This window comes from Natrix helvetica, assembly GCF_964273705.1.
Source record: "Natrix helvetica genome assembly, chromosome: 2".
Taxonomy (NCBI): Eukaryota; Metazoa; Chordata; class Lepidosauria; order Squamata; family Natricidae; genus Natrix; species Natrix helvetica.
The window spans coordinates 251,328,937-251,353,537 of NC_138552.1; the positions used below are offsets into that span (position 1 = coordinate 251,328,937).

Below are 24,601 nucleotides of genomic sequence, written 5' to 3' on the forward strand. Positions count from 1 at the left end.
CACTGTGTGAAAATCTTTGTGGAATTTATGTTAGGATAGGAAGCATTATTGCATAAAGTACACCAGATGATTCTCATGGGGATCTGGGACAACCTCAGTGTTAGTAGCTTGCCTAGTATTTGTTTGTTTAATTTTTGCTTTAGTAAAGGAAATACCACAAACAATGAGCTAATTCCTCGCTATAAATTCTAACTGAAAAAGTCAACACTGTGTAAGTGATGGAACCTCAAAGAGGAACAAAAGTCAATTTTTAATTCAGTATTTTATTAAATTCCACCTCACCCCATGGCTTTCTTCCAGTCAGTAGTTTCAAGAGTAATCAGAGCTGTAGTTGTTATCCCGAGACATGGATGTTACTTCATTTCTTACCTAGAATTAAGAGATAATCAAAATATGAATCAAATATGATCCTCCTTAGGATCATATGCAAATTTCTCTATTCTATATCTCTTTGAAGTTCTCCATAGAATCCCATTATGTAGGTTTTATTGATAATGTAATATAATCGACTTGCAATAATTTGGAAACATTGGTTGAAGCTTATCACGGGTAACTAATGTAGGTGCAATATTTGCACCATGGTCGAGTAAAAAATGATATGGGAGAGGGAAAGAGAAGTATAACCATTGACAAAAGTCATGAGCAATGTGTCTGATAATAGCTTGAAGTATGGATTTGAATTCCTAATCATAAACACTCTGGAGACTTACACCTTTTGTCACCTAGAAGTCCTTAGAATGGAAGATAGGAGATGCAGTACAAATCTAGAAAACTTTATCTAACCCAGTCACAGGAATTATTCTGCTCATTCAGGAACCCTTACTAATGCTAGGCTAAAACTACAGATCTGACCGACAGCTCTTGTTTTAAATGAGAAGTGTGTTACATGCAGTTACCTGGATTATTCAGCACTTGATGATCACTTCTGTAGATTTGGCAAGAACAGACTATGGGTATAATGTATTTAATCATTTCTTATTGTAGGGTTTTTCTTTTAAATTCAGTATGTAATTAATATATGTATATTTTGTAAAGGATAACGGAATTAATTGGATATCATCCTGAGGAGCTGCTGGGCCGTTCTGCATATGAATTCTATCATGCATTGGATTCTGAGAGTATGACCAAAAGTCATCAAAACTGTAAGTCACCCTTAAAAACTATAATTATTAGGTGAAGCATGAGTTGAACATGACTCTAGTCAGCCAGGATCATCATCATCATCATCTAGACTATGACCCTTATGTCTCTTTCACAGAGGCTTGCATGTCAGGGACCCCAGTTGGAGATGTATTTCTACAGACATCTGTATAGAAGGCTACCTGTATGTCTCCAATTTCCTGTAAATGGTGTGATATGGAAAATAATTAATGTTTGTTAGGCATGTAAGCTAACAGTTGGGTCAGCAATATATAAACCATGATGGTAATACTGAACTGATTATATGATACTGGACTGTGTTCGAAGGATCATTCCTTAACTGAGAACATTGATAACTGACTGACTGAACCGTGTATGACTTGGACTTTAAATTGAACTCTGAATACCTCTATATTTCCACATAGTAAACTACTATTATTCATACTATTCGGTGTCTCTGTATCAGTGACGTGAGGCTGCCTCAGCCTCCAGCACACGTAATCCCATTCCCCGCCTTCCTGAGCGTGCTCCGCCGACTCGCGCTCCGCAGTCCTCGAAAGCGACTGGGGAATGACGAGAACCTTCCTGCCTCCGCTGGACTTTGCGTGCTCCTCGCGACTGCAATAGACGTCCAGAAGTGGCAGGGGCTGTTGGGCTGGAAGCCCAAACCCCATTAGCCACAAAAGCCGCTTCTGGACGTATATTGCAGTTGCGAGGAGCGCGCAAAGTCCAGCAGAGGCAGGAAGGTTCTCGTTGTTCCCCAGTCGCTTTCGAGGACTGCGGAGCGCGAGCCGGCTCGTGGCTTTCGTGGCTTCGTCATCCGGGAGCGCCGACAACATTTCTGCCTCCGCAGCTCCCGGGCGTGGATGGACGGAGGTAGCCAGAGTGGCGCCGAGGAAGTCCGGCGGGTGAGCGACCGAGGATCAGGCTGCCTGATCCTCCATCACTCGCTCGCTCGCTCTTTCATCCGCCTGGACCGCCTCGGGGTCGCTCTGGCTACATCCATCCGTCCGCGCCCGGGAGCTCGGAGGCAGAAATGTTGTCGGCGCTCCCGGATGACGAAGCCACGAAAGCGACTGGGGAACAACGAGAACCTTCCTGCCTCTGCTGGACTTCGCGCGCTCCTCGCGACTGCAATATACGTCCAGAAGCAGCTTTTGTGGCTAATGGGGTTTGGGCTTCCAGCCCAACAGCCCCTGCCACTTCTGGACGTCTATTGCAGTCACGAGGAGCACGCAAAGTACAGCGGAGGCAGGAAGGTTATTGGCGCTTCCGATAACCCTCCTGCCTCCACCAGTTTCCCAGCTGGCACCGCCCCACGTGCGCACCTCCTCCTCCTCCTCCTCCCTCCTCTTCCTCTTCACTCCCCAAAAGCTCTTCTCCTGACCGGAACTTAGCAGGAGTCGTGTAAAAGGGATGGGAGGAAATATATATTATTATTATATATTATATATTATTATTTCATGAAGAGAGGTGAGGCTCTGCCTCCCCTGCCTCCCCTGACCGCACGTCCCTGCTCTGTATGCTGGTTTGTGCGTGTTCTTCTCTACCACTCTCATTGCGCTTCTCTGCACACTCGCTCTCCTAACGGGGAGCTTACTTACTTAACAATGTTGAGAAACAATCCTTTCAAAAAATGACCATATTATTTAAGAAAAAAAAAAGCTGAAAGGGCCAATTTTTTTAAATAATAACTTGTGCATTACTGTTGTGACTATGGTCAGGAGAGAATGCAGATAGGCTTCCTGCACATGGACAGGATTAAACAAATGTCTCCTTCTTATTTGAGGGGGGGAGTTTTAGGTGTTAAACACCTATTTATCAATAAGCAAAAATTGGCAGTGCAATCAGAGGGAACCTCTGGTGTGGGATATACTTCAATTGATAGGGGAGTTTCATGTGACTCTGAGGCCACTTTACCCATTGCTGAATTCAACTGTTTCCTCATTGCGGATAAAGGTTAATACATGTGTCTCAGGATAATGTTGCAAGATCCCATCCGAGCGGTCACCAGGTCTTCCAGTCTTCCAAACTTTCATACCAATGATTCGAACTCACATTGCAATGAACAAGGACATTGCATTCAGTTTCGCAACTACTGTGATTGTTGGCTGATTGTTGGTCCCTTGTCAGTCAATATGAGCGCTGACTTACCTCCTGCCTAACAAGTACTTAAGTTGAGGATGCAGTGGCAGAAGGCAACAACAATTAATTACATACTAACCAGTCATCAATACTTTAGTTAACAACTAAAAGCTGCACACAACAGGAACTGTAAAAATATAACATGTAGAACAGTCCATCGCACATATTCCAGAAAGAAAGAAAGAAAGAAAGAAAGAAGAAAGAAAGAAAGAAAGAAAGAAAGAAAGAAAGAAAGAAAGAAAGAAAGAAAGAAAGAAAGAAAGAAGAAAGAAGAAAGAAGTTCCCTGATGACGAGCTAAAAACTTGGAAGAATAAATCTTTGGTCCTGGTGACCAACCCAGACTGGATCCTGTTTCATCATTCATCACATACAGACTTACCTATACATATGCAGATACAGTATGCCACCATTCATGGCATAGGGCCAGGTTATTTCTGTACACTCAATTAAACTGGGCAGTGATGCATTTCAGGTCTCTTGGATCAAACAATATCATCTATCGGGGCCAAGAAATATTCCTTCTCAGTAATTGTGCTGCCCTTTGGAATGAGATACTGTATCCCCAGATATCCATTGGCTATCACCCTGATAATGTTCAGAGAGGCTTTCAAAATTTGACTGTTGTTTCAGGCCCTCCAGTAGGATGCTTGTGGAGACCCTGTTGGTTATGCTTTAAATTACAGGGAATATGCATGTCTGTATATGTAGGATTTTCTAATTTAAGCCCCCAGGGTCATTCTATGCTCAGTTGTCCTCCAAATATCATAAATAAATGGATAAATAAATGATCTTGCTTACTGAGGCTAACACTGCAATATGTCTGTAAGTGTTTAAAGCACCATAAAAGTTACTGCTGCTTTTAGCTTGAAATTGGAAAGTTAGTTTTTCTCAAGCAGAAAATAAATAAACAAAAACCTACCTTGATGTCATTAAAGTAGAATGGTATTTGATAAAATGTTATAAATGCTAACAGGAAATGGGTAAAAGAATTTACCTATGTTAGGGATTTGCCACTGGGTTTTTTGGGGAAAGGGGAAATTCATAATGAAGAGCAAATGAAAAAGTAGAGGCTTTTATGAAACTATAAATAAACAAATAGCTGTGTGAAACATGTTACAGGAAAAGCAACCTGAAGAATTCATATACTGCATGGGTACCAATCTACTGAGTAATACAGTTATTAGAAACAGAAATAAAGGGGCTATTTAGGTCACTGAATCCAATCCCCTGCTCAGTGTTTTATAGAGGCGTGGCAGCTCAGTGGCTTAATGATGCTGGAGATGGTGTCTGCTCCAAAGGTTTGAGTCCTAGCACTGTGTGGCAGGGTGAGCTCCCATCACTCGCCTCAACTTCTATCCACCCAACAGTTCAAAAGCATGTTCTGTGCAAATAGGTAAATAGGTACCACTTCAGTGGGGAGACGAGTTGGTGCTCCATACAGGCAGGCAGATTTCTGCCTGCTCTGAACCTTTCCACTTACAGCACCCATTTGCAAGACAGGTCCGAAGAAGAGAGGGACCTTCAATAACACCGCAGGAGAGCTGCTTGTCTTCCTCTCTGATGCAAAGCCAGCTTGCCCTCCTGTCGTACACCTTGGGAAGCATGCGAGCATGTCCTACAATGGAGCTGGTAAATGGTCAGCCAAACTACTACTTTGTAATTGCATTGTGGTTTCCAGGGTAATGCAATAACACCATATGCTGCTACTACTAATAAAAATAGTGCTTTGGTGGAGAAATATTAGAGACCCCTTAAAAGATGTCTATATGCCAAGGTTCAGAGAGCTGCCCAAGGCACCAGAAGGCCAACCTATGGATGGCCATGTTTTAGAAGTCTCTAGTGACTCATGCAGCCACACTGTATAAACTCTTACAGCTTTACTTTCTTAATGCTTGTATGTTTAGAACAACAAAACATAAACTGAGACATACTATGTATGTCTCAGAAGTCAGTATGACTCAAAAGTCATTCTCATCAAGATTTATTAACCCTCAGATAAATGAAAGCAGGATTGCAGCTTGTTCTATTTTTATTGCTGTCCGTCCTCTTGTATCTTAATTCCTTTCATATTGTTTCTCACTGTAGCTTGTTACATAATATATAAAAATAGATACTAATTATAGTTGCCTATACATTGTCATTGTGGAATGGTCTCTCAATTTTCCTATGGCTTCCCCCCCCCTCCCCCTAAGAACAAGCATTAAGTTAAGTAGAGGAAAATATTATGTACTGAAAACGAGGTATTAGCATACATTCATTGTGGGGGGGGGTGTTTTTGTTCTTACAATACAATACAATACAATACAATACAATACAATACAATACAATACAATACAATACAATACAATAGTAGAGTTGGAAGGGACCTTGGAGGTCTTCTAGTCCAACCCCCTGCCTAGGCAGGAAACCCTATACCGTTTCAGACAAATAGCTATCCAACATCTTCTTAAAGACTTCCAGTGTTGGGGCATTCACAACTTCTGGAAGCAAGCTGTTCCACTGATTAATTGTTCTCACTGTCAGGAAATTTCTCCTCAGTTCTAAGTTGCTTCTCTCCTTGATTAGTTTCCACCCATTGCTTCTTGTTCTGTCCTCAGGTGCCTTGGAGAATAGTTTGACTCCCTCTTCTTTGTGGCAACCCCTGAGATATTGGAACACTGCTATCATGTCTCCCCTAGTCCTTCTTTACAGGTTTGCTTAAATTGGTGCTTTGTGACTAGTCAGCCTTTTTAGGGGAATACCCATGATATTTCATAATTTTTTAATATAACTCCTGTTATAGGCAATCATAAACAACTAAGTGTCCATTCTAGTTTCAAAAGTGCTTGTACAATGTTGCTTGTACAATCGCTATTTTTACTGGAGAATAAGACACAATGTGTTTGTTTGTGTTTCATTTTTTTAAAAAAATACAACTGTTTTAATGACCAAGAATAATAATTTTTAAAAGTGAGTGAAGAAGACCCCATTTCGAACTTTCAGAATTTTATTTGGAGTTTTCAAATGCAGGTAAGATAGTATTGGGTACGTTCACTGGAGTTATTAATAAAAATAATAAAGCTGGGATAAAAAACAATTCATTAATTTAATTTGGCACCAGGCTAGACACTAGGAAACAATGAGTTGTGGTCCCATTTTAGGCATGTGACTAGTCCCTCTCTCTCTCTCAGTCCAGCCCACTTCACAGGAATGTGGTTGTGGGAAAAATAGAAGGACGATGGAATAGTTTGTATGTTTGCTGCCTTGGATCTTTATTAACATAATTATGGCTGGGAGAAAAGAGAGAAAGACTCTTTTCTCTTATATGTACTCATTGTATGCTATAGAACAGGGGTGTCCAAACTTGGGAACTTTAAGACTTGTGGACTTCAACTCCCAGAATTCCCCAGCCAGCATGGCTGGCTGGGGAATTCTGGGAGTTGAAGTCCACAAGTCTTAAAGTTCCCAAGTTTGGACACCCCTGCTATAGAATCATCCAAAGTATGATTCAGAGTATTAATACTAATACTAATTATAATTTCAATTTTCAGTCTGTCCTGATCCTACTGAACTTTATCATTCATTTCGGTTGCCAGCCTTTTATTTTGTTTTGTTTTTTAAAATCTAGCTTATATGTATCTTTGCCATTTAAAACAACTGTAGTCTTTTAAATTAGGAAATTATCTTCAATAAGATACAGCCAGCCCCTCACTTAACCATTTATTTAACCAACGTTACAAGGCCTGAGAAAAAGTCACTTATGATCTGTCCTCAAATTTATGACTGTCACACACACACACACACACACACACACACCCAACCACATGATCTTAATTGGCAGTTGGCAACTGGCTCCCATTTTTGACAGTTGCAGCATTTTGCAATCATGTGAGGTGGTGTGTAATCTTTCCTGTGGGTTTCTGAGAAGCAAAGTCAATTGGGGAAGCCAGAGTCGCTTAACGATGACATGATTTACTTAACAACTACATGATTCACTTAATGACTGCAATAAAATTGGTCATAAAATCGGGTTTGATGACTTGCTTACTAGTGCATTGCTTAGCAGCCAAAATCCCAATCCCAATTGTAGTTGTAAATTGAGGACTACTGGGTGCATGAATGTGCAACTGCGAAGGAATATGGTCTAGTGTAGAAGTAAGCCACAAAGTGCTCTATAGTTTAGCAAGTAAGGAAGTAGGAGCTCATGCTGTAATTTAAGCTGTGAAGTTGTAGTTTAATATCCCTTAACTGCATGTTCACCTGCATAGCTGTATAAAAATGTAAACATTCCAATTGATGCAGATGAAAAAAATATATTAAACCTATAAAATCACATTCCTTAATCTGAAGTAAAAGAAGAAGGCGGGAGTGGGGAAAATGTTTCAAAACGATTGCTACAGAGTAGGTGGCTCAGTGGCTAAGATACTGAGCTTGTTGATCAAAAAAGTCAGCAGTTCGAATCCCTAAGTGCCATGTAACAGAATGAGCTCCTGTTATTGTCCCACTTTCTGCCAATTTAGCAGTTTGAAAGCATGTAAACATGCAAGTATAAAAATAGGGACCACCTTGGTGGGAAGTTAATAGCGCTGGCTCTTCGGCTTTGAAACGCAGATGAGCACCACCCCCTAGAGTCAGGAACAACTAGCACATATGTGCAAGGGGAACCTTTACTTTTTACCTTTTAGAAAACTATCATGAGGATAGTCTTGGAAAAATTGGAATATTGAAAGGGAAAGAGCATCAGGAGTATTGGTTTGGTAGTACCTTGTATGCCGTACAAATAATCCAAATCATAGACACAGGACAAAGTGATAGCGCGGTGTGCTCTGAATTGTTGTGAAGCTGCTAGATAATTCAGATTTAAAGGACCCCAGCTTTGACTTAGTATTGTATCTTTCCAATCAGTTTGATTTAGGATGTGGCTTAATCTAATGTTCCTGCTTCCTGATTTATGGTAACCACTTCTGAATTTAACAATAAGTACAAATAACAATTTAACAATAGCATCACAGACTAGACTTCTTCCAGAAATTCAGCTATTTATGACTACAGTTCATTGTGAAAACTTGAATCAGAGGAGGGGCGGGAAACAGCATTCTAAATTCAGTATGTTAGGGCAGTATCCTTAATAAGCCAACTCACAATGTGCAAGATTTCCAGTTATCAAAAATCCAGACAAGACTGTGAACTAATCCAAAGGCATAGGGGAGGGGGAAAGAGCTTGTATTAAAAACATGAAGTCTGCATTTAACCAGAGTCTAAAATGAATTATTGAAGGGAATTGCAAACATTTCAGCCTTTTTAATAAGATCAGTTAGTTGAAAAGGTGTTCCCAGAGTCCTGTTTTGCAAGAATCTCCTCACCCCATTTCAGAGTTCACTACTAACTGCAAATTAATAGCAGTATATTTTTAGCTTGTTTATAATTTACTACAAATTGCAAGTGAGCAATGGAAAGCCAAATTTGTTGCTAACACCCAATTTATTAAAGGTGGCAAGTAGCATGTGCAGCAGTGGTGGATTGCTACCGGTTTGGACCAGTTCAGTCGAACTGGTAGTGGTTTGGAGGCCTGGGTCACTGGAACCGGCAGCGACCTAGGCCTGCCACACCCCCGAACCAGTTCCCTGGCCGGTGCCATCAGTACCGCCATCTTGTTTTTCAGTTCTGCACATGTGCTGAACAATTTTAATTGCACTGTGCATGTGCATGCAGCATGCATCAAGCACATGTGTGAAGCACACACACAAGCAAACCAGCAGTAGTGCCGGCCAGATCCCACCCCTGTTGTGCAAATTGAATGGAAAACTGTTCAGTGATTTGTTTCCCTTTTTGTAGCGATCGGCTAGCAGTCACCCTTCAGTTGGCCCAAAATGAAAGAATTATCCACCATTGGATAGCATTCTCCACTAACACATCTGTAACAGCAACTTGTTGTATCAGAACATGGTGTGACTTGTTTTCTTTTAAAGATGAAAGCACTAAAACTCCTCTGAGTAATGTAACAGGCACATCACATGATGATACCTTAATGAGTTCTCTATTAAAAATCCTGTGTAATAATGTTTCACAGACGTACAGAAGCCATTTGCTTAAATGGTTTTCAGACAAAATCTTTGATTTTTTTTGTTTATGCACCTCACTAATTTAATAATCAAAATATAATCTCTTTAAGAGCAAGATTATTCTGAATGCAGAACTTCACCAATAAAGGGATGCAATAAAAACATTAGAGGAGCGCTTTGTAGATTATACATAAACAAAGGATTTAGTGTGGCTATTTTTTCACCTTAAAAAGGTTCTGTGGTTATCTCAGAAAAGTCCCAGGATATTGTTTTTTATAATAGTCCTGTTTATTAAGTAGTTCCTTAGTAACTTCTGTTTACACTAAATGGGAATTCAAGATGGGTTACATAGAACTCTATTCTTGCATTTTTATCACAACAAAAACACTATAAGTAGGTTGAGCTGAGAGAGAGCGAGATTGGCCCAAAAACATCCAGCCAGTTTCCCTAGCTAAGGGCAGGCCCAAACCTGTATTTTGCCGGTTCTAGTCCTAGAATCTCCATCACAACACCACATTGGTACGTATTATAATAATATTTGATGAATACCTACTCAGTAGCAAGTCCCAAAATTAGAGCCTCTCAGATTTCCCATTTGCAAATTGTGCAAAGTATTTTGGAAGCTGAGATTTAAATGATGCAAGAATTTTGCAGTCTTTATAATGTCAAGGTGGGAAGAAGGTATTTCTAATTACTAATGTGGGGCAGGACTTTTGTCCTTCCTCAAAGCAAAATTTGTTTGCTTGGTTATTTTATATATCACGTTTCTGTTATAATAGTTCCCAATATGATTTAGAATGAACACAAATTACAGCTATTCAAAATAAAAATAATAAATCTAATCAATATTATTTACAATAGTTACAAACCCATCAAGCAGCAATCATTGTTTTTCTTGCCTTTGTTGTTGTTCCTTTGAGGTTTGCATGGCCTATCATTGGTTGTAACTTTGGGATATACAGTACATTATACTTCTACTGGTCCAATAAGTGCATAAATTCTCATCTAAATCAGAATTAAGCCAGCTTCAAGGTTGGGGAAAAAGACAACCTAGGGAATACAGTTCTGGAAACTGCCTCTAATTTCAAGGAGAGAATCAGGTGAATTCTGTGATCCCTGGGAAACTGCCAAGAAGGTCATGCTGAAGTACCCAAATCCATCAAAGACTTGACTTCTGCCAGATAGAAATAGAAATGCCAATGGGAATAATGGAGATGGATGATTTCTCTCATCAGAGTTTTCTCCTCTCTTAGAAGATGCACCAATGGAAAAGGAAGGTCAGTTGGAAGTTTGCAAGGGTTGAGAACTGAAATGCACCCTTACATTGTCTTGCTGCTCCTTATTTTGTTTCAAGTGAATTAATACTTCAACAATATTTGTGGTGCCACAAATTTCTGATGTTTTTAGCAAGGTGGCATAATACTGAAAAAATGTTATTGAAATGCAATTTCCCTTCTTTTGCATGTTTCCCTTTCCTTCTTTTTCTCCAGTGTGTGGAAAAGGTCAAGTGGTTACAGGGCAGTATCGCATGCTTGCCAAGCATGGCGGCTATGTGTGGCTTGAAACCCAAGGAACAGTCATCTACAATACTCGGAACTTGCAGCCTCAGTGCATCATTTGTGTTAACTATGTTCTAAGGTAAGGCAGCTGAAATCCCAAGAATGAGAATTGATTAAGAAGCAATACAGGCTGAACAGTTTTGCATATTTCTATAGGACGTCTCAAAGATGCTTTTTCCTTGAGGAAGATGTTTCATTTCTCACCCAAGAAGCTTCTTTAGTTCTGACTGAATAGTGGGAATTGAACTGACCTGAAAGAGGTTTCTGGGATGAGAAGTGTAATGTCTTCCTCAAAGAAAAAAAACGAAGTCCAGTTGCCTTTTGAGAAAGCATATTTGAGACAGCCATTACCTGGATGACTGGGAATTTCCCTAGACACTTTTTATGAAGCTATATGCAAATTCCTCAAATAACAGGGCAAGGATGGAGTGGGCAAACTGTGGCCCTGCAGATTCTGTTGGAGAATCCCAGGGCCAGAGATGGTTGTAAGCCAACAATATCTAGTTGTTCACAGATCTTTAGTCAGCTCTCTTATTGCTATCCTTTGTATTTACATGAATACTGTCTTCCATAATACAAAATATCTAACACTTTATCTTGTTAGTGAAATAGAGAACAACGACATTGTCTTCTCCATGGATCAGACAGAATCACTTTTTAAGCCTCATATGATGGCCATGAACTCTATATATGACCATGGAATTCCAGTGGCTGATAAGAGTGACTTCTTATTCACCAAGCTGAAGGAAGAACCAGAAGAACTTGCTCAGTTGGCACCAACACCAGGCGATGCAATTATTTCTCTTGACTTTGGTTAGTAATATTTTGGGAAGAATAAGTGATGACAATATCTTCCGTTTGTATAGTAGTTAACCACAAGAGCTACAGCTCTACTAACCACAGCTAGTAGATTGTAGCATCTCCCACAAAGCATCAGATAAACACAGTGATGGAGGGATGGAGGGATAATTAGTATTAGGTTTCATACTGATTATTACTCTAACTGTAGATATTTTAATTCTTGATTATATAGAGCACAAGCAACCAAGAGTTATTTTGATTGTGGCAGAGTGGAAGTATGATTAATTGACTGATTGGTATTGATTGATTAAAGAAGGTCATTTATTGACACACGTATCAGTGACTTCAAAGTTTTTTTTTAAAAAAAAGCATTAGTGACCAGCTAAGCTTCCCCATCTGAATATATATCCCAATTTGTTTTCTTTTTCTTAAAAAGGTACTAGGACTGCTAGTACCAAGGATGAGCTGACCTTGCTTGCCTCAATTTCAGGAATGCAAAAGCTTGAGGAAATTCCTACCTACAACAAAGCTGCGATGACTTCAAACACTCCGTGGTCTCCAGAAGGGAAGAACCAGGCATCCCAGACTGACAAACTGACTATACCATCATTTACCTTGCCTCAAGTGGCACCTGGCAGCAGCACCCCCAGTGCAAGCAGCAACAGCAGCTGTTCCACCGTAAGAAAGAATTTTGCATTGAAATATGGCAGCATTGCCAGCTTCGAAGTATGGGGGTGGTTTTTTTCAGCAGCACTAACTGGAATTATAGTAGAAATAGTTTTTTTTTAAAGGAATTACTTCCAGTTGCCTTTATCCACTGAACCCAAAACCTATGTAACATATCAGATTAGTTTGGTGTAATCCTACTTCATTCAGAACATAAAAATGAGAGAAAAGGAATGACATTTTCAGAGAATGTATCAGTAAGACACACACACACATACACACCGGTAGTTTAGAAGGGGAGCAGCCATTCCCAGACCTTAAGAGGTTAATATGGAAAGTCACCAGTAAATACAAAGGCAAGATCGGGAAAGAAGTGCTCCCGTACAGAAATGCAAATATTTCCCATTATCTCATCTGATTATATATCAACCTTTAAGGCCAGAAAGCAGTGGGACCCAGTTTACAATTCTCTCACTCACTGGAGTTTTGGCTAAATCAGCCCTGATCCCTGAATCAGCAGAAGGAGAAGAAAGCAGCACAATTCAGTGTGCTGTTTCTGTCCTCATTTTGCATTATATTTTGAATGTGAAGGAAGACACAGCTTTGCATCTCCAAGTGCTAAGATCAGGACAGTTATCAGGACAGTTGGCCACGTCTTTTCTTTCTGATGTTTCATTCTATGCAGCTAACTGCTAAGTGTACTTGCTGATAGTCTGTCTTCTCATTTCATCCTAAAGCCAAGTAGCCCAGGAGATTATTACACTTCTTTAGATGAAGACCTGAAGATAGAGATGATTGAGAAGCTTTTTGCCATGGACACAGATGCCAAGAATCAATGCAGTTCACAGGTAAGAGAAATCATAAATAAATTAGCATCAAACCAAAACTCAAAGACCATGTTGTTTCTGTTACTTCCATGCAGACGTAAGAGTCAGTGGTTACTCCTCTTATTCATTAAAATGGGAAACAGTTATAGTGCAGGGGTTCTGCATTAATGGGAGAGATATAATGGAAAAATCACTTCTATTTCCCTACACTGGGCTTTTCAAGCTAGCAATGTCAGGCTATGGCAGGAATGTCAAACTCAATTTTGTTGAGGGCCCCATCAGGGTTGTGTTTGACCTCGGGGAGGGCAGAGTGGGCAAGACCAGGATGGGTGTGGCCAACTTGATGTCACTCATGCTGGGGGCACCCATGGTGGCCCGAGTACTATGGCAGAGAAAATGGGCTCCTGACTCTGTTTTTGGCTTCGATGGCCTCCTACAACCCCCTGTCAGTGAAAATGGAGCTTGGAACTCCTGAGTTCCATTTTCACTGGCAGAGGCACAGCGCGCCAGTCCTTCGTTGTTTCCAAGGCGGCCCCCCGGGCCAGATCTAAGCACCCGGTGGGCCAGGTCTGGCCCCCGGGCCTTGAGTTTGACACCCCTGGGTTAGGGGCTCTTTATATAACATATATAACTTTATATAATATATATGACAGATGCTGCAATTTCCATCATTCTGAGTCATTGTGCTATAGTATTGTAGTCTAAAACACCTAGATGGCTGATGAATTTAGTTTAAATTTGGGAAATTGCAAATCTATATCCTACATGGAGTAAGGCATATTGTGCCTTAGACATTGTTCTGGGACATGAGAGAAGAGAGGGATTCTAGTTTTCTATTTTTAAATTGTAAATTTGTTTTTCTTCACTACCCCACCCCTTTTAATTTTCATTGGACAGACTGACTTCAATGAACTGGATCTTGAAACTTTGGCTCCTTATATTCCCATGGATGGAGAAGATTTCCAGCTGAGCCCTATCTGTCAAGAGGAGCGTCCTCTGTGTGAAAGTGTCCAGCTTCCCCAGCACAGCTTAAGTAACATGAACAGTCTCTTCCAACCACTTGCTCCCTCTTCCCAAAGCGACTTCCTGCCAGAGAAATATTGCCAGCCAGGAACTGACAAAAGCATGCCAGCAGGCCAAGGGACTCTGCCACTGGCATTCTTCAACCATGGGAGTCAATCATCCTCGTTCTTGCTGCCCTACTATGCACAAGCCAACACTCCACTGTCTTCAATGGGAGGGAGACCAAATACACAGTGGCCACCCGACCCACCATTACAGTATGTGCCAACAAAATGGAGAGGAATCAGCCACAAGTCTTTAACAAGCTCTGCATCAGACCCTCCGTCACTGCATTTGCCCAGCATAAGCACAGATAGGAAAAGGTAATTCAACACAGAAAAGGATTTTGAAGATAATAAACAAAAGCAGTTTAAATATAACAAAATAATAGCTAGATTTTTCATTTTCCACATATGTTCGCGCTTGTGGAGGCAAGTGCTTGAATCTAAAAGAAGAAATGAAAACTACAATATGTGTGAATAGCAAAACAGAACATCAGAGCAAACCTTGTTATCATATAAAAATAGAAAGTTTCCAGCAAAACCATCTGGGTCAGAGAAAGGTCATGGTTTTGTATGCCTATTTTTAAAGAAGTTATCAGAGCTACAATTAAAGAGATTATGTGCTAGCAGTTGAAAATTGCTTCACGGCACATAATCATATCTCTTCATTAAAAAAAAACATTTTAAAAAGTGCTCACATACTTTGAGAGTATTTGTGCAGTGTATGTTCAACAACTCTTTTTCTAATCACTGCAGCTGAGCAAGGATTCCACTTGTTTCATTAGAGGCATCCTTTCATCCAAAATAGAAAAGGGGAAAACTTGAGGAAACAATGAGTGTCGTTTGACTCTCTGAGTGATCCACAGTTTTAATCAATTTTATTTCTATTTTGAAATTTCCCTAAAAGTCACAAGCTGCACCAAGCATTTAACTATTTTTTAACAAACCCACATACTTTCGAAGGAGGACGAGGACTGTACGTTCCCTGGAAATTATGCCAGGTGATAATCTAGTGCAGTGTTTTTCAACCTTGGCAACTTGAAGATGTCTGGACTTCAACTCCCAGAATTCCCCAGCCAGCATTCGCTGGCTGGGGAATTCTGGGAGTTGAAGTCCAGACATCTTCAAGTTGCCAAGGTTGAAAAACACTGATCTAGTGTGAGTATCAAGGGCATTGCAGCCAGCAGGAAAATGAGGCTCTATCCCACCCATCCATCTGAAGTCTTCTCTTGGTTTGAGAGGAGCTTAGCATACATTCCTATCTTCAAACTATCTGAAATATTAAGTCCTTTCCCCTCAGCATACCACAATGTAGGGGAGGAGTACAAAACATAAAATTCTTGTTCTGAGCATTCCTCCGTGCCTCCCCGAACCTTGCAGACTATAAACTGTACAGGGAATCTGCTCCAGTTGCACCTAACAAAATTATGGGTCAAGAATACCAAGTCCACCTGTGTCTTATCATTTTTTTTGAATGAGTCACTCAGGACACAATGAAACTGAGTATCCTCAATAGTCGTTAAGGAGTTGGAGAAAGTCTGAGGAGACTTAGATTATTAATTGGATTATTAAATAAATAAATAAAGTGGCAACCAGAACTGAATGCAGTATTCCAAGTGTGGCCTTACCAAGGCATTATAATACCACTTTATAATGCCTTGGTAAGGCCACACTTGGAATACTGCATTCAGTTCTGGTCGCCACGATGTAAAAAAGATGTGGAGACTCTAGAAAGAGTGCAGAGAAGAGCAACAAAGATGATTAGGAGACTGGAGACTAAAACATATGAAGAACGGTTGCAGGAACTAGGTATGTCTAGCTTAAGAGAAAGAAGGACTAGGGGAGACATGATAGCAGTGTTCCAATATCTCAGGGGTTGCCACAAAGAAGAGGGAGTCAAGCTATTCTCCAAGGCACCTGAGGACAGAACAAGAAGCAATGGGTGGAAACTAATCAAGGAGAGAAGCAACTTAGAACTGAGGAGAAACTTCCTGACAGTTAGAACAATTAATCAGTAGAACAGCTTGCCTCCAGAAGTTGTGAATGCCCCAACACTGGAAGTCTTTAAGAAGATGTTGGATAGCCATTTGTCTGGAAGGGTATAGGGTTTCCTGCCTAGGCAGGGGGTTGGACTAGAAGACCTCCAAGGTCCTTTCCAACTCTACTATTGTATTGTATTAATTGTACTGGGTTACTTTGGGCTGATCACTTTTTCTTAATTTAACCAGCCTCCACAATATTTTTGTAGGTAAAAAAATGGAAAGAAATGTTATGTATGTTGCCTTGAGTTTCTGACCAAGAACAACATATAAATCTGACAAATAAAATCATAATTAAAATAATAAAAGGTTGGTACAGCCAATAGGGAAGGGATCCATATGATTGGCTTTATCCATGAGGGGGTGGTTTTGAAGCAACTCCCAGACCACCATTTATCTTTGCACAATTTATTAACTTTAGAGATAAACAAACTGCTAATGTTGACTTCGGGTATCAATGAGTGAATGTCTGTGGCGCAAGCTAGTGATTTGCCCACATCAGAGAGTCAACAGTACTTAAGCAATAGAAACTAACTGCAGAAAACAGTTGTTGAGCAATGGTTAAATAAAGTGTTATTATCAATTTGCACAGCTCACTCTGTTCTTTCCAATTCACCTTTCTGGTAGGATATTTTACAGAAATAATGCTTCAATTTTATTAACATTGACACACCTTATTAATGTTCATCATTCATTAATGTTTATCATTGTGTCAGTTATGAATCTCATAGCCGTTCTCACTATTAGCCACTTTTGTCTTAGTAAAAATATTCTAGGAAGCTTCTGTTTTAACCATTGATAATAGGAACATTTCTGAAAAAGAAAAGATTTCTGCAGACCAACATGTCACATTTCTCTGCATTAAAATAAAGCTTGTTTCATTAATTTTTTTTAATGGTTTGTTTTGATAGATCACTGGAAAGTTTTGGACAGCGTGGCATAGATATAAATCCAGCCCGAATAGCTCTTGCTAACAGTCTGAAGTTGAAGCGGCAGTTAGATTATGAGGACCAAACGTTTCAACATCTGAATGGGGTAAATTTATTAGGACTGCTCACTGTATTTTGCCTTTCATGGTTTTAAATGTAAGTTTCATTGTTTGAGTAGCTTATGTCTTCGTGTTTTACTTTACCAACCATAGATACAAGATGACATATCTGGCCTTAATCCAACCCACTTAATGTTGAAAAGAATGAAAATTCTCAGAAGTGAAAACTGTGCATTGCTTTCCGAAAAGAAGTCACTCAGCACAAGTGTCCTTAATGGTAAGAATTTTTACAAATTAGTAATACAGCAATAGCATTTAGACCAGGGACATGCAGTCAGGGGAGGCAGGGGAGGCAGAGCCTCACCTCTCATCATGAAATAATAATATATAATAATAATATCCACAAGGGAGTTTCATATATATAAGAGGAAGAGGAGGGAGGAGGAGGAGTGCGCGCGGGGCAGTGCCAGCTGGGCAATCGGCGGAGGCAGGAGGGTTCTCGAAAGCGCCAATAACCTTCCTGCCTCCGCTGTACTTTGCGCGCTCCTCGCGACTGCAATAGACGTCCAGAAGTGGCAGGGGCTTGATGACGTTGCCGCAGCTGCCATGTGCGGACGGACAGAAGTAGCCAGAGTGGCGCCGAGGCAGTCCGGCGGACGAGCGACCGAGGATCAGGCTGCCTGATCCTCCATCGCTCGATCGCTCTTTCATCCGCCCGGACCCCTCGGCGCCACTCTGGTTACCTCCGTCCGGCCGCGCCCGTCGGCGACGTCATCAAGACGAAGTGGCTTGGAGGCGAAGTGCTTTTCAGTGCTTTTCTGTGTGTCTGGCGTTTAGGTAGATAGCTGGATGTCCTAAACGCCAGACGCACAGAAAAGCAGCTGCTGTTGGGGATCGCGGAACGCGAGCCGGCGGAGCGCGCTCAGGAAGGTGGGGAATGGGATCACGTGTGCTGGAGGCTGAGGCAGCCTCAGCCTCCAGCACACGTAGTCCCATTCCCCGCCTTCCTGATGACGTCACCAGCCTCACCAGCCATAAACCTCACTGCACGTCACTGATTTAGACTTATATGCCCATAGTATTTTACTGCACTCTCAGATCAGTTTACAAATGTCAGTATATTGCCCCCAACAATCTGGGTCCTCATTTTACTGATCTCAGAAGAATGGAAGCTGAGTCAACTGTGGACTGACTCAGCTTTCATCATAATTTAAATGTTGTAAAAAGAAGCTTAGACAACTGCATAATGGCCACTAGCCATATGTTGGCTATTTACCTCCTCTAGGATTAGAAGAGATATGTCATAATAAACAACAACAATAACAATAATAATTGCTGGCAGCAATCTTTAAATGCTGGCAGCAACCCATATCAACCATCAGTGCCAGTCAATAATATTTTGTAATACATTTTTAAATGTTCAGTTGACTGAATTTCAGGTTTAATGAATAAACGTATATAACAACAACAACAATCCAAAGCAGTCCTACCTACTTTTCAGTATCATATATTCACAAGGTCAATACCCAACTGTCAAAATACCTTTAAGTTTTCACCTATCTTTCAATGGCTTTTGGCAAGAGTAGGACTATCTCTATATTATATATGAATGAAAACTGAGTGCATGAATTCATTGTTAATATCTAATCTATTTATGCTTATACATAGCTCCATCTTCTATTACTGCCCATTATATGTATGCATAAACTAGTTCTAACCTTGAAAAATCTTTGTAACTTAAGTTATTATGAACTGAAGCTCACCATTAAATTGACTCTAGTGGCTGCTCTGCAGATGTTTGCAATCTGGAGAGTATCCATAGAGAATAATTCATCATTCCTGAAATTGCCTTACAAAAACATGGGACTTCTATCTGCCCCACCACCATCACCACACACAAATACTTTCCCAGGCAAAATATAAACGTGGCTATGTGAAGCATTCTGTTTCTAACAGTATTTTTAAAGCCAATTTTTAATTTTGCAATTGTAGATAAGTTTCTTTATAACCTACAAAGATGCCCAGGCCAGCCAGCACATGTGATGCAGCAACAACAGCAAGAGCTATCCCTGTCCTCTGGCAACTCTGCAAATAATTCCAAAGCTGTGTACTCTCCACCTTTTTACAAAACCTCTTATCAGGACTTCAGTGTAACGCAAGCTCATAGGATGTCCGGTAAGTGTCATGTCAAATTTAGAAAGATTACATACAGTAAGGAAAATTTTGCTTTTAAGAAAGATACCAGTGCTTTAAACCATTCCCTTTAGTAGGTGGGGTGGGCTCTTACTCTGAGATGTTGAAAGTAATCTAACCTCATTAACAAATAAGTTGAAGTTTTTTCCATAAAGTCTCATATAAATAAAGCTCAGTTCCTAGGGTCCGCTTGGATCTTGTAGTTTTTGGCTGAAATATGGAAATGGTTTGCCATTACTACCTTTATCATTGCAACCTGGGAAGATGATGATGATAGATAGATAGATAGATAGATGATAGATAGATAGATAGATAGATAGATAGATAGATAGATAGATAGATAGATAGATGATAGATAGATGATAGGCAGGCAGGCAGGCAGGTAGATAGATAGATGATAGATGATGATGATAGATAGATGATAGATAGATAGATAGATAGATAGATAGATAGATAGATAGATAGATGATAGATGATAGATGATAGATATTCTCATTATTTAATTAATACATTTCCCATTAATTGAGATAGCTATTATTCTCTTCTCTTCCTATTCCTATTTGTATCCCACCTTTATTATTTTTACAAATAACTCAAGATGACAAGCTCATCTAATCCTTCTCTCTCCTCCTATTATTCCTCACAACAATCCTATGATGTGGGTTGGGATGAGAGATAATGATTGGCTCAAGATCATCCAATTGGCTTTCAAGGCTAAGGTGAGACTTCAGCTCACAGCCTTTGTCTTCCTAGCCTGGTGCGTTAGCTACTAGACCAGACCGTCTCTTTTAATTTTATTAATGTCTCTTAGTTAATAAACTGACTATAGAAAAATCTATATGATGGTTGATACGTCAAAAGCAGCATTGTTTTGTAAATAACCAGAGGTGCTAGAAAACTGGAGAAGAATAAATAAATATTTCAGAAATGGGAACAGGAATAATTATTGATCAATGGGCATAATATCCCAAAGGTGATTTTTCAAAAAACAACTGGACTTACTTTGGGGTTGTTTTTTTTCCTTGAAGGTGTTTCACTTTTCATCCAAGAAACTTATTCAGTTCTGATTGAATGATGGGAATGGAAGGATTTATATTCCTTGCATAGATAATTTATATACCTGAATTCTCACCTTTCAGTCAGAACTGAAGAAGCTTCTTGGATGAGAAGCGAAACATCTTCAAGAGGGGGAAAGTTCAGCTGCCTTTTGAAAAAAGCAACTTTGGGAAAACATGACCTGTATGACTGAGAATCTCCACAGATTGTGAGCCTAATATTAAATCCTTTTCTGTGTTGAATCACCTTTTCCTATATGTGCTTAGGCTGGGCTAATGTTAGAATAGGTAGTAAACCATTCACCTAGCATTTGAGTCTAAAAACAGTTTCCAGACCTTTAATAGTTATAACTTTTACAATAGTTTTAACTTTGTGCCTCTGACTTCTTTGCTCACTTATTATGTCCTTTAATCCCTATTTAATTAACGATAAGGACATCACGTCACATTTAGAGGTAGAAGGTTTTTTTATATAGTTTTTAGAGCTTTTTTTTTTTACTTCTATTGTACTAATGTGGCATTTTTTAAAGTTCAACCCTGCTGCTAAGACCCCAGGATATGAAATATATTGCTCAGCTTCTGTATTATTATTTTTGTTTTTGTTGTTTTTTCGCCCCTCAGGAGTTGCAAGTCGTCTGCTTGGGCCTTCTTTTGAACCTTATTTGTTGCCAGAATTAACCCGATATGACTGTGAGGTTAATGTCCCAGTGATGGGCAGTTCGACGCTTCTGCAGGGAGGTGACTTGCTCCAAGCTCTTGACCAAACCACTTGAGCAAATCTGGGTGCCCCCTGGGCTGATACTGTTCCAAGTAGCTGCAGTTTTAAAATATATTTTTGCAAGTAGACAATTTCTAATACCAATTTACATTTTTACAAGATTTTACTTACTTGTTGAACTTGTCCACTTTACCAAATAGTGGCCTTTCTGAAAAGTTAACTCACTTTCTTATTTGCTTTCAAGAAGTATGCATCTACTGTATTTTTCCTTTTATTCCAATAAAGTGTCCCTTAGAAAATTTATATTATATTATTCCCTTTTGCTATGTGTAATTTATATGTTCTGAAATTTCCTCAATATTCATGCTAATTTTTTAAAAAAGGCTTTGCGTGTGCTAATGCCTGTATGTAATACTTTGGCTCAATTTATTGTAACTGGTTTTTTTTTTTTTTTTTTTTTGCCAAAGATTAAGTGAAATAAATCTTTTCCCTGATGGTAGTCAGCACTGCCTTATTCAAACAGAGGATCTATATGGCCATTCCCAAACTGTTTCTTAAATTTTCTAGTTTGCAAAAGAATGCAAGCTTCAATCTTTTCACGAATCCAAAAATAAGAGAAAATTCTGGGTTAATTCTAAGAGTTAACTGCTGTGTTGCCTAATCCCTGTAAAAATAACAAATTGTAGTCTAACTTAATGTTTGTGGCAATGTCCTCATTTAAAACTGAATGTTCTGGTGAGGCAAACAATAGTTTGCAATAGTATGCAAAACCTATGCATATCAAGAACAGAAAATGAAGCAAATGTGAGAATGGATCATTTAGTTCCTGCTTCCTCTGTAACATTGCAATTATCTTAAAGTGCACTCATAGACCATGCAGCGTAGAGTCTCAACTTCAGAGTTTATCCTGGTTTAACTTTAAAGAGGGATGCTTTTTGCTGTTGTGTATTGAAGAGCCAAAATTATCTGTCCAATCCCTGCCATGGATTTAAACAATATGAAAGTGCCTTCCTCACCTGACCTTAAGAGAACTCCCACAATTCAATGTTTTCCTAAATTAAAATAGGTGGGAAAGTTGCTGACTTTTTAGGTTTTAACCATATATTTTGGAAAAGAATCCAAAACAATGGAACTATTGCATTCTATCACATTTAGATCGGAATTAATTGTGTGGAATCTGTCTAATTAAGTCAAGAATTTAAAAGAGAATTGGAGATAGTCATAAAAAAATATTAATCACCTATATTATTGTATATGTTTTAATTCCCTGTTTTGACCCAAACACCATGCTGATTTGATAGTTTTTGTCTGGGTTAAATATTTATCACATACTGGTACTTTATAATATCTTTTAAGATAGAGGCTGAATTAGGCATGCTTCTTTGGGATCCTTTTCTCCAGTTCCATTGTTTTGTTATGCCATGACAGGAATTGTCTGAAGATTATCATTAACACTAACTGTAGTTTAGGCTTTTGTTTTTCCCTCTCAGCTGGCTAGCCACATCCTTCACACTACCAATTTATGTTCAGAAATAAATACATTTGTTTGCTTGCTTGCTTAGTATGCTATAGAAAGCATTTTAGACTCTGGTGCAATTGAGATTTTTGTCACTTTTTTTTAGTATACCTTAATGTTGATAATCTTTCCATGCAAATAATCTTTTAGTAGGTTTTCAAAAGACCATTCTGAACTTTCAGAAACACTATAAGAAAACATGTTGGTGCTCAGGAATTTATTTAAATAGAAGGAGTCCATTTCATTCCATGTAAGTCCTGCTTGACTTTACTGAGTAAACAGGAACATCTGTATATTCAATTCAGTAATAATATAAGCTCAAGGAATTTAGCAGATTTAAATTTATTTATTAAAACTATAGAACAGATGTGTGCAACCTGAGGCCCTAAGGTCTCATCTGGCCCCCAAAAACTTTGGACCCAACCCTTAGAGACTTCAAAAGTTGTTATCAAACAACCATATTTAACAAGACAAAGTAAAGTTATTAAATGTGCAAGTAGAGATCAGTTGTGTTTGTTATTTTAATTTGAATTCAGTTTAGATGTAAATGAAATGACATCATATTGGACAGCTGCCGCCAGCTTGCCCAAGGTTCAGTGTGATGCTTGGCACAGAAACAATTGCGCACCCTTTGAATTTTAGAACAAGCTTTAGAAGGCCGAGGTAGAGCCAGGGAATCAGGGAATGTGATAATGTTACCTGATGCTGACGTCTCACCTCCTTAGATGATTATCTGGTGCAAATTAGCACCAATTGAATTTTTTTAAACAACAGAGACTTCTCTTAGACTAAAACTGGTTTCATTGGAGAATGGGGTTATGGGGAAAGACTCCACAGCAGGTTGTAGGAAGGAATGAGGACTCTGTGCCCCTGGGAAAAATCAGAGAGAGAAAAAAAGTCCTGTTGTATAAGTGGAATTACATGGCATTAAATTTTACTCTTAGAAATTAAAACAGTTTTACTATATTTCTCCTTGTGCTCATTGCCCTCATAAAGACAAATGTGTTAGTATTTAAGGCTCATTGAAGACAGTAGGGTTCAAGATGTAGCCAAGCTTTCCTCAAAGTCCTATTTATTATCTTGACTATCGTTACTACCTTTTGAAGGGGGAAAGGAGAGTTTCAGGCCTATATTTATTTGTGGTTTACTGCTGAAAGTGCCTTATTCCATATTTGCTACAAATATGGCTTCCATTCTTCTCTACATGAGAAATATAAGACTCTGCTAGAACTTTGCATGTTCTTCATTGAAGGTATTAATGGAGTCCTTGTAAACCCCAAGCAGTTGCCTGTCTGCCTTAAGTCGAAGTTTTGATGAACATCAATGCTCCATCTAGCCCAGGGGCGTCCAAACTTGGGAACTTTAAGACTTGTGGACTTCAACTCCCAGAATTCCCCAGCCAGCATAGAGTTGAAGTCCACAAGTCTTAAAGTTCCCAAGTTTGGACAGCCCTGATCTAGCCAAAGCTAAGTTAATAGAAAAGGGAAAAACAGATTAAATGTGATGTAAATAGATTTTGCTTGCATTTTTGGAAAAAAAGTTCTTCAAGCTAGGTAAATTCATGAAAGAAGTTGTTTTTGCAGAAAGATTTTAGAGTAAAAAGTGTTCAGGAATGAGGTCTGCTCAGGGATCTTTTTTTTTAAACTCAGAAATGCTGTAAAGATACCCTGGTTCTTTTTGTTCCAGGACATAATCTCTCCATGTTGAAATACTCATACTCGGGAAGCAGTGGTGGGATCCTCCCGGTTTAACAACTGGTTCGGTGATCGCGCAATTTGCGTGTGCAGTTTGAAGAAATCTTCACTTCCAGGTTTCTTCGGAGGAGTAACATAGCTGATTCGCACGGCA

At 39.5% G+C, this 24,601-nt stretch overlaps 1 protein-coding gene across 2 annotated transcripts in view; it reads left to right on the plus strand.

Annotated features, from left to right (window-relative positions):
• Positions 1-21,736, plus strand: part of EPAS1 (endothelial PAS domain protein 1) — a 115,431-nt gene extending 93,695 nt beyond the window's left edge. For both annotated transcript variants that reach the window (XM_081940767.1, XM_081940766.1), the window contains exons 7-16: positions 1,036-1,142; positions 10,818-10,965; positions 11,491-11,699; positions 12,178-12,365; positions 13,091-13,201; positions 14,078-14,565; positions 17,195-17,318; positions 17,425-17,548; positions 19,264-19,446; positions 21,141-21,736. In XM_081940767.1, coding sequence (XP_081796893.1) covers positions 1,036-1,142; positions 10,818-10,965; positions 11,491-11,699; positions 12,178-12,365; positions 13,091-13,201; positions 14,078-14,565; positions 17,195-17,318; positions 17,425-17,548; positions 19,264-19,446; positions 21,141-21,292 — 1,834 coding nt within the window. In that variant the 3' untranslated portion in view covers positions 21,293-21,736. The remainder of the gene's footprint in view (positions 1-1,035; positions 1,143-10,817; positions 10,966-11,490; positions 11,700-12,177; positions 12,366-13,090; positions 13,202-14,077; positions 14,566-17,194; positions 17,319-17,424; positions 17,549-19,263; positions 19,447-21,140) is intronic.
• Positions 21,737-24,601: the final 2,865 nt, after the last annotated feature.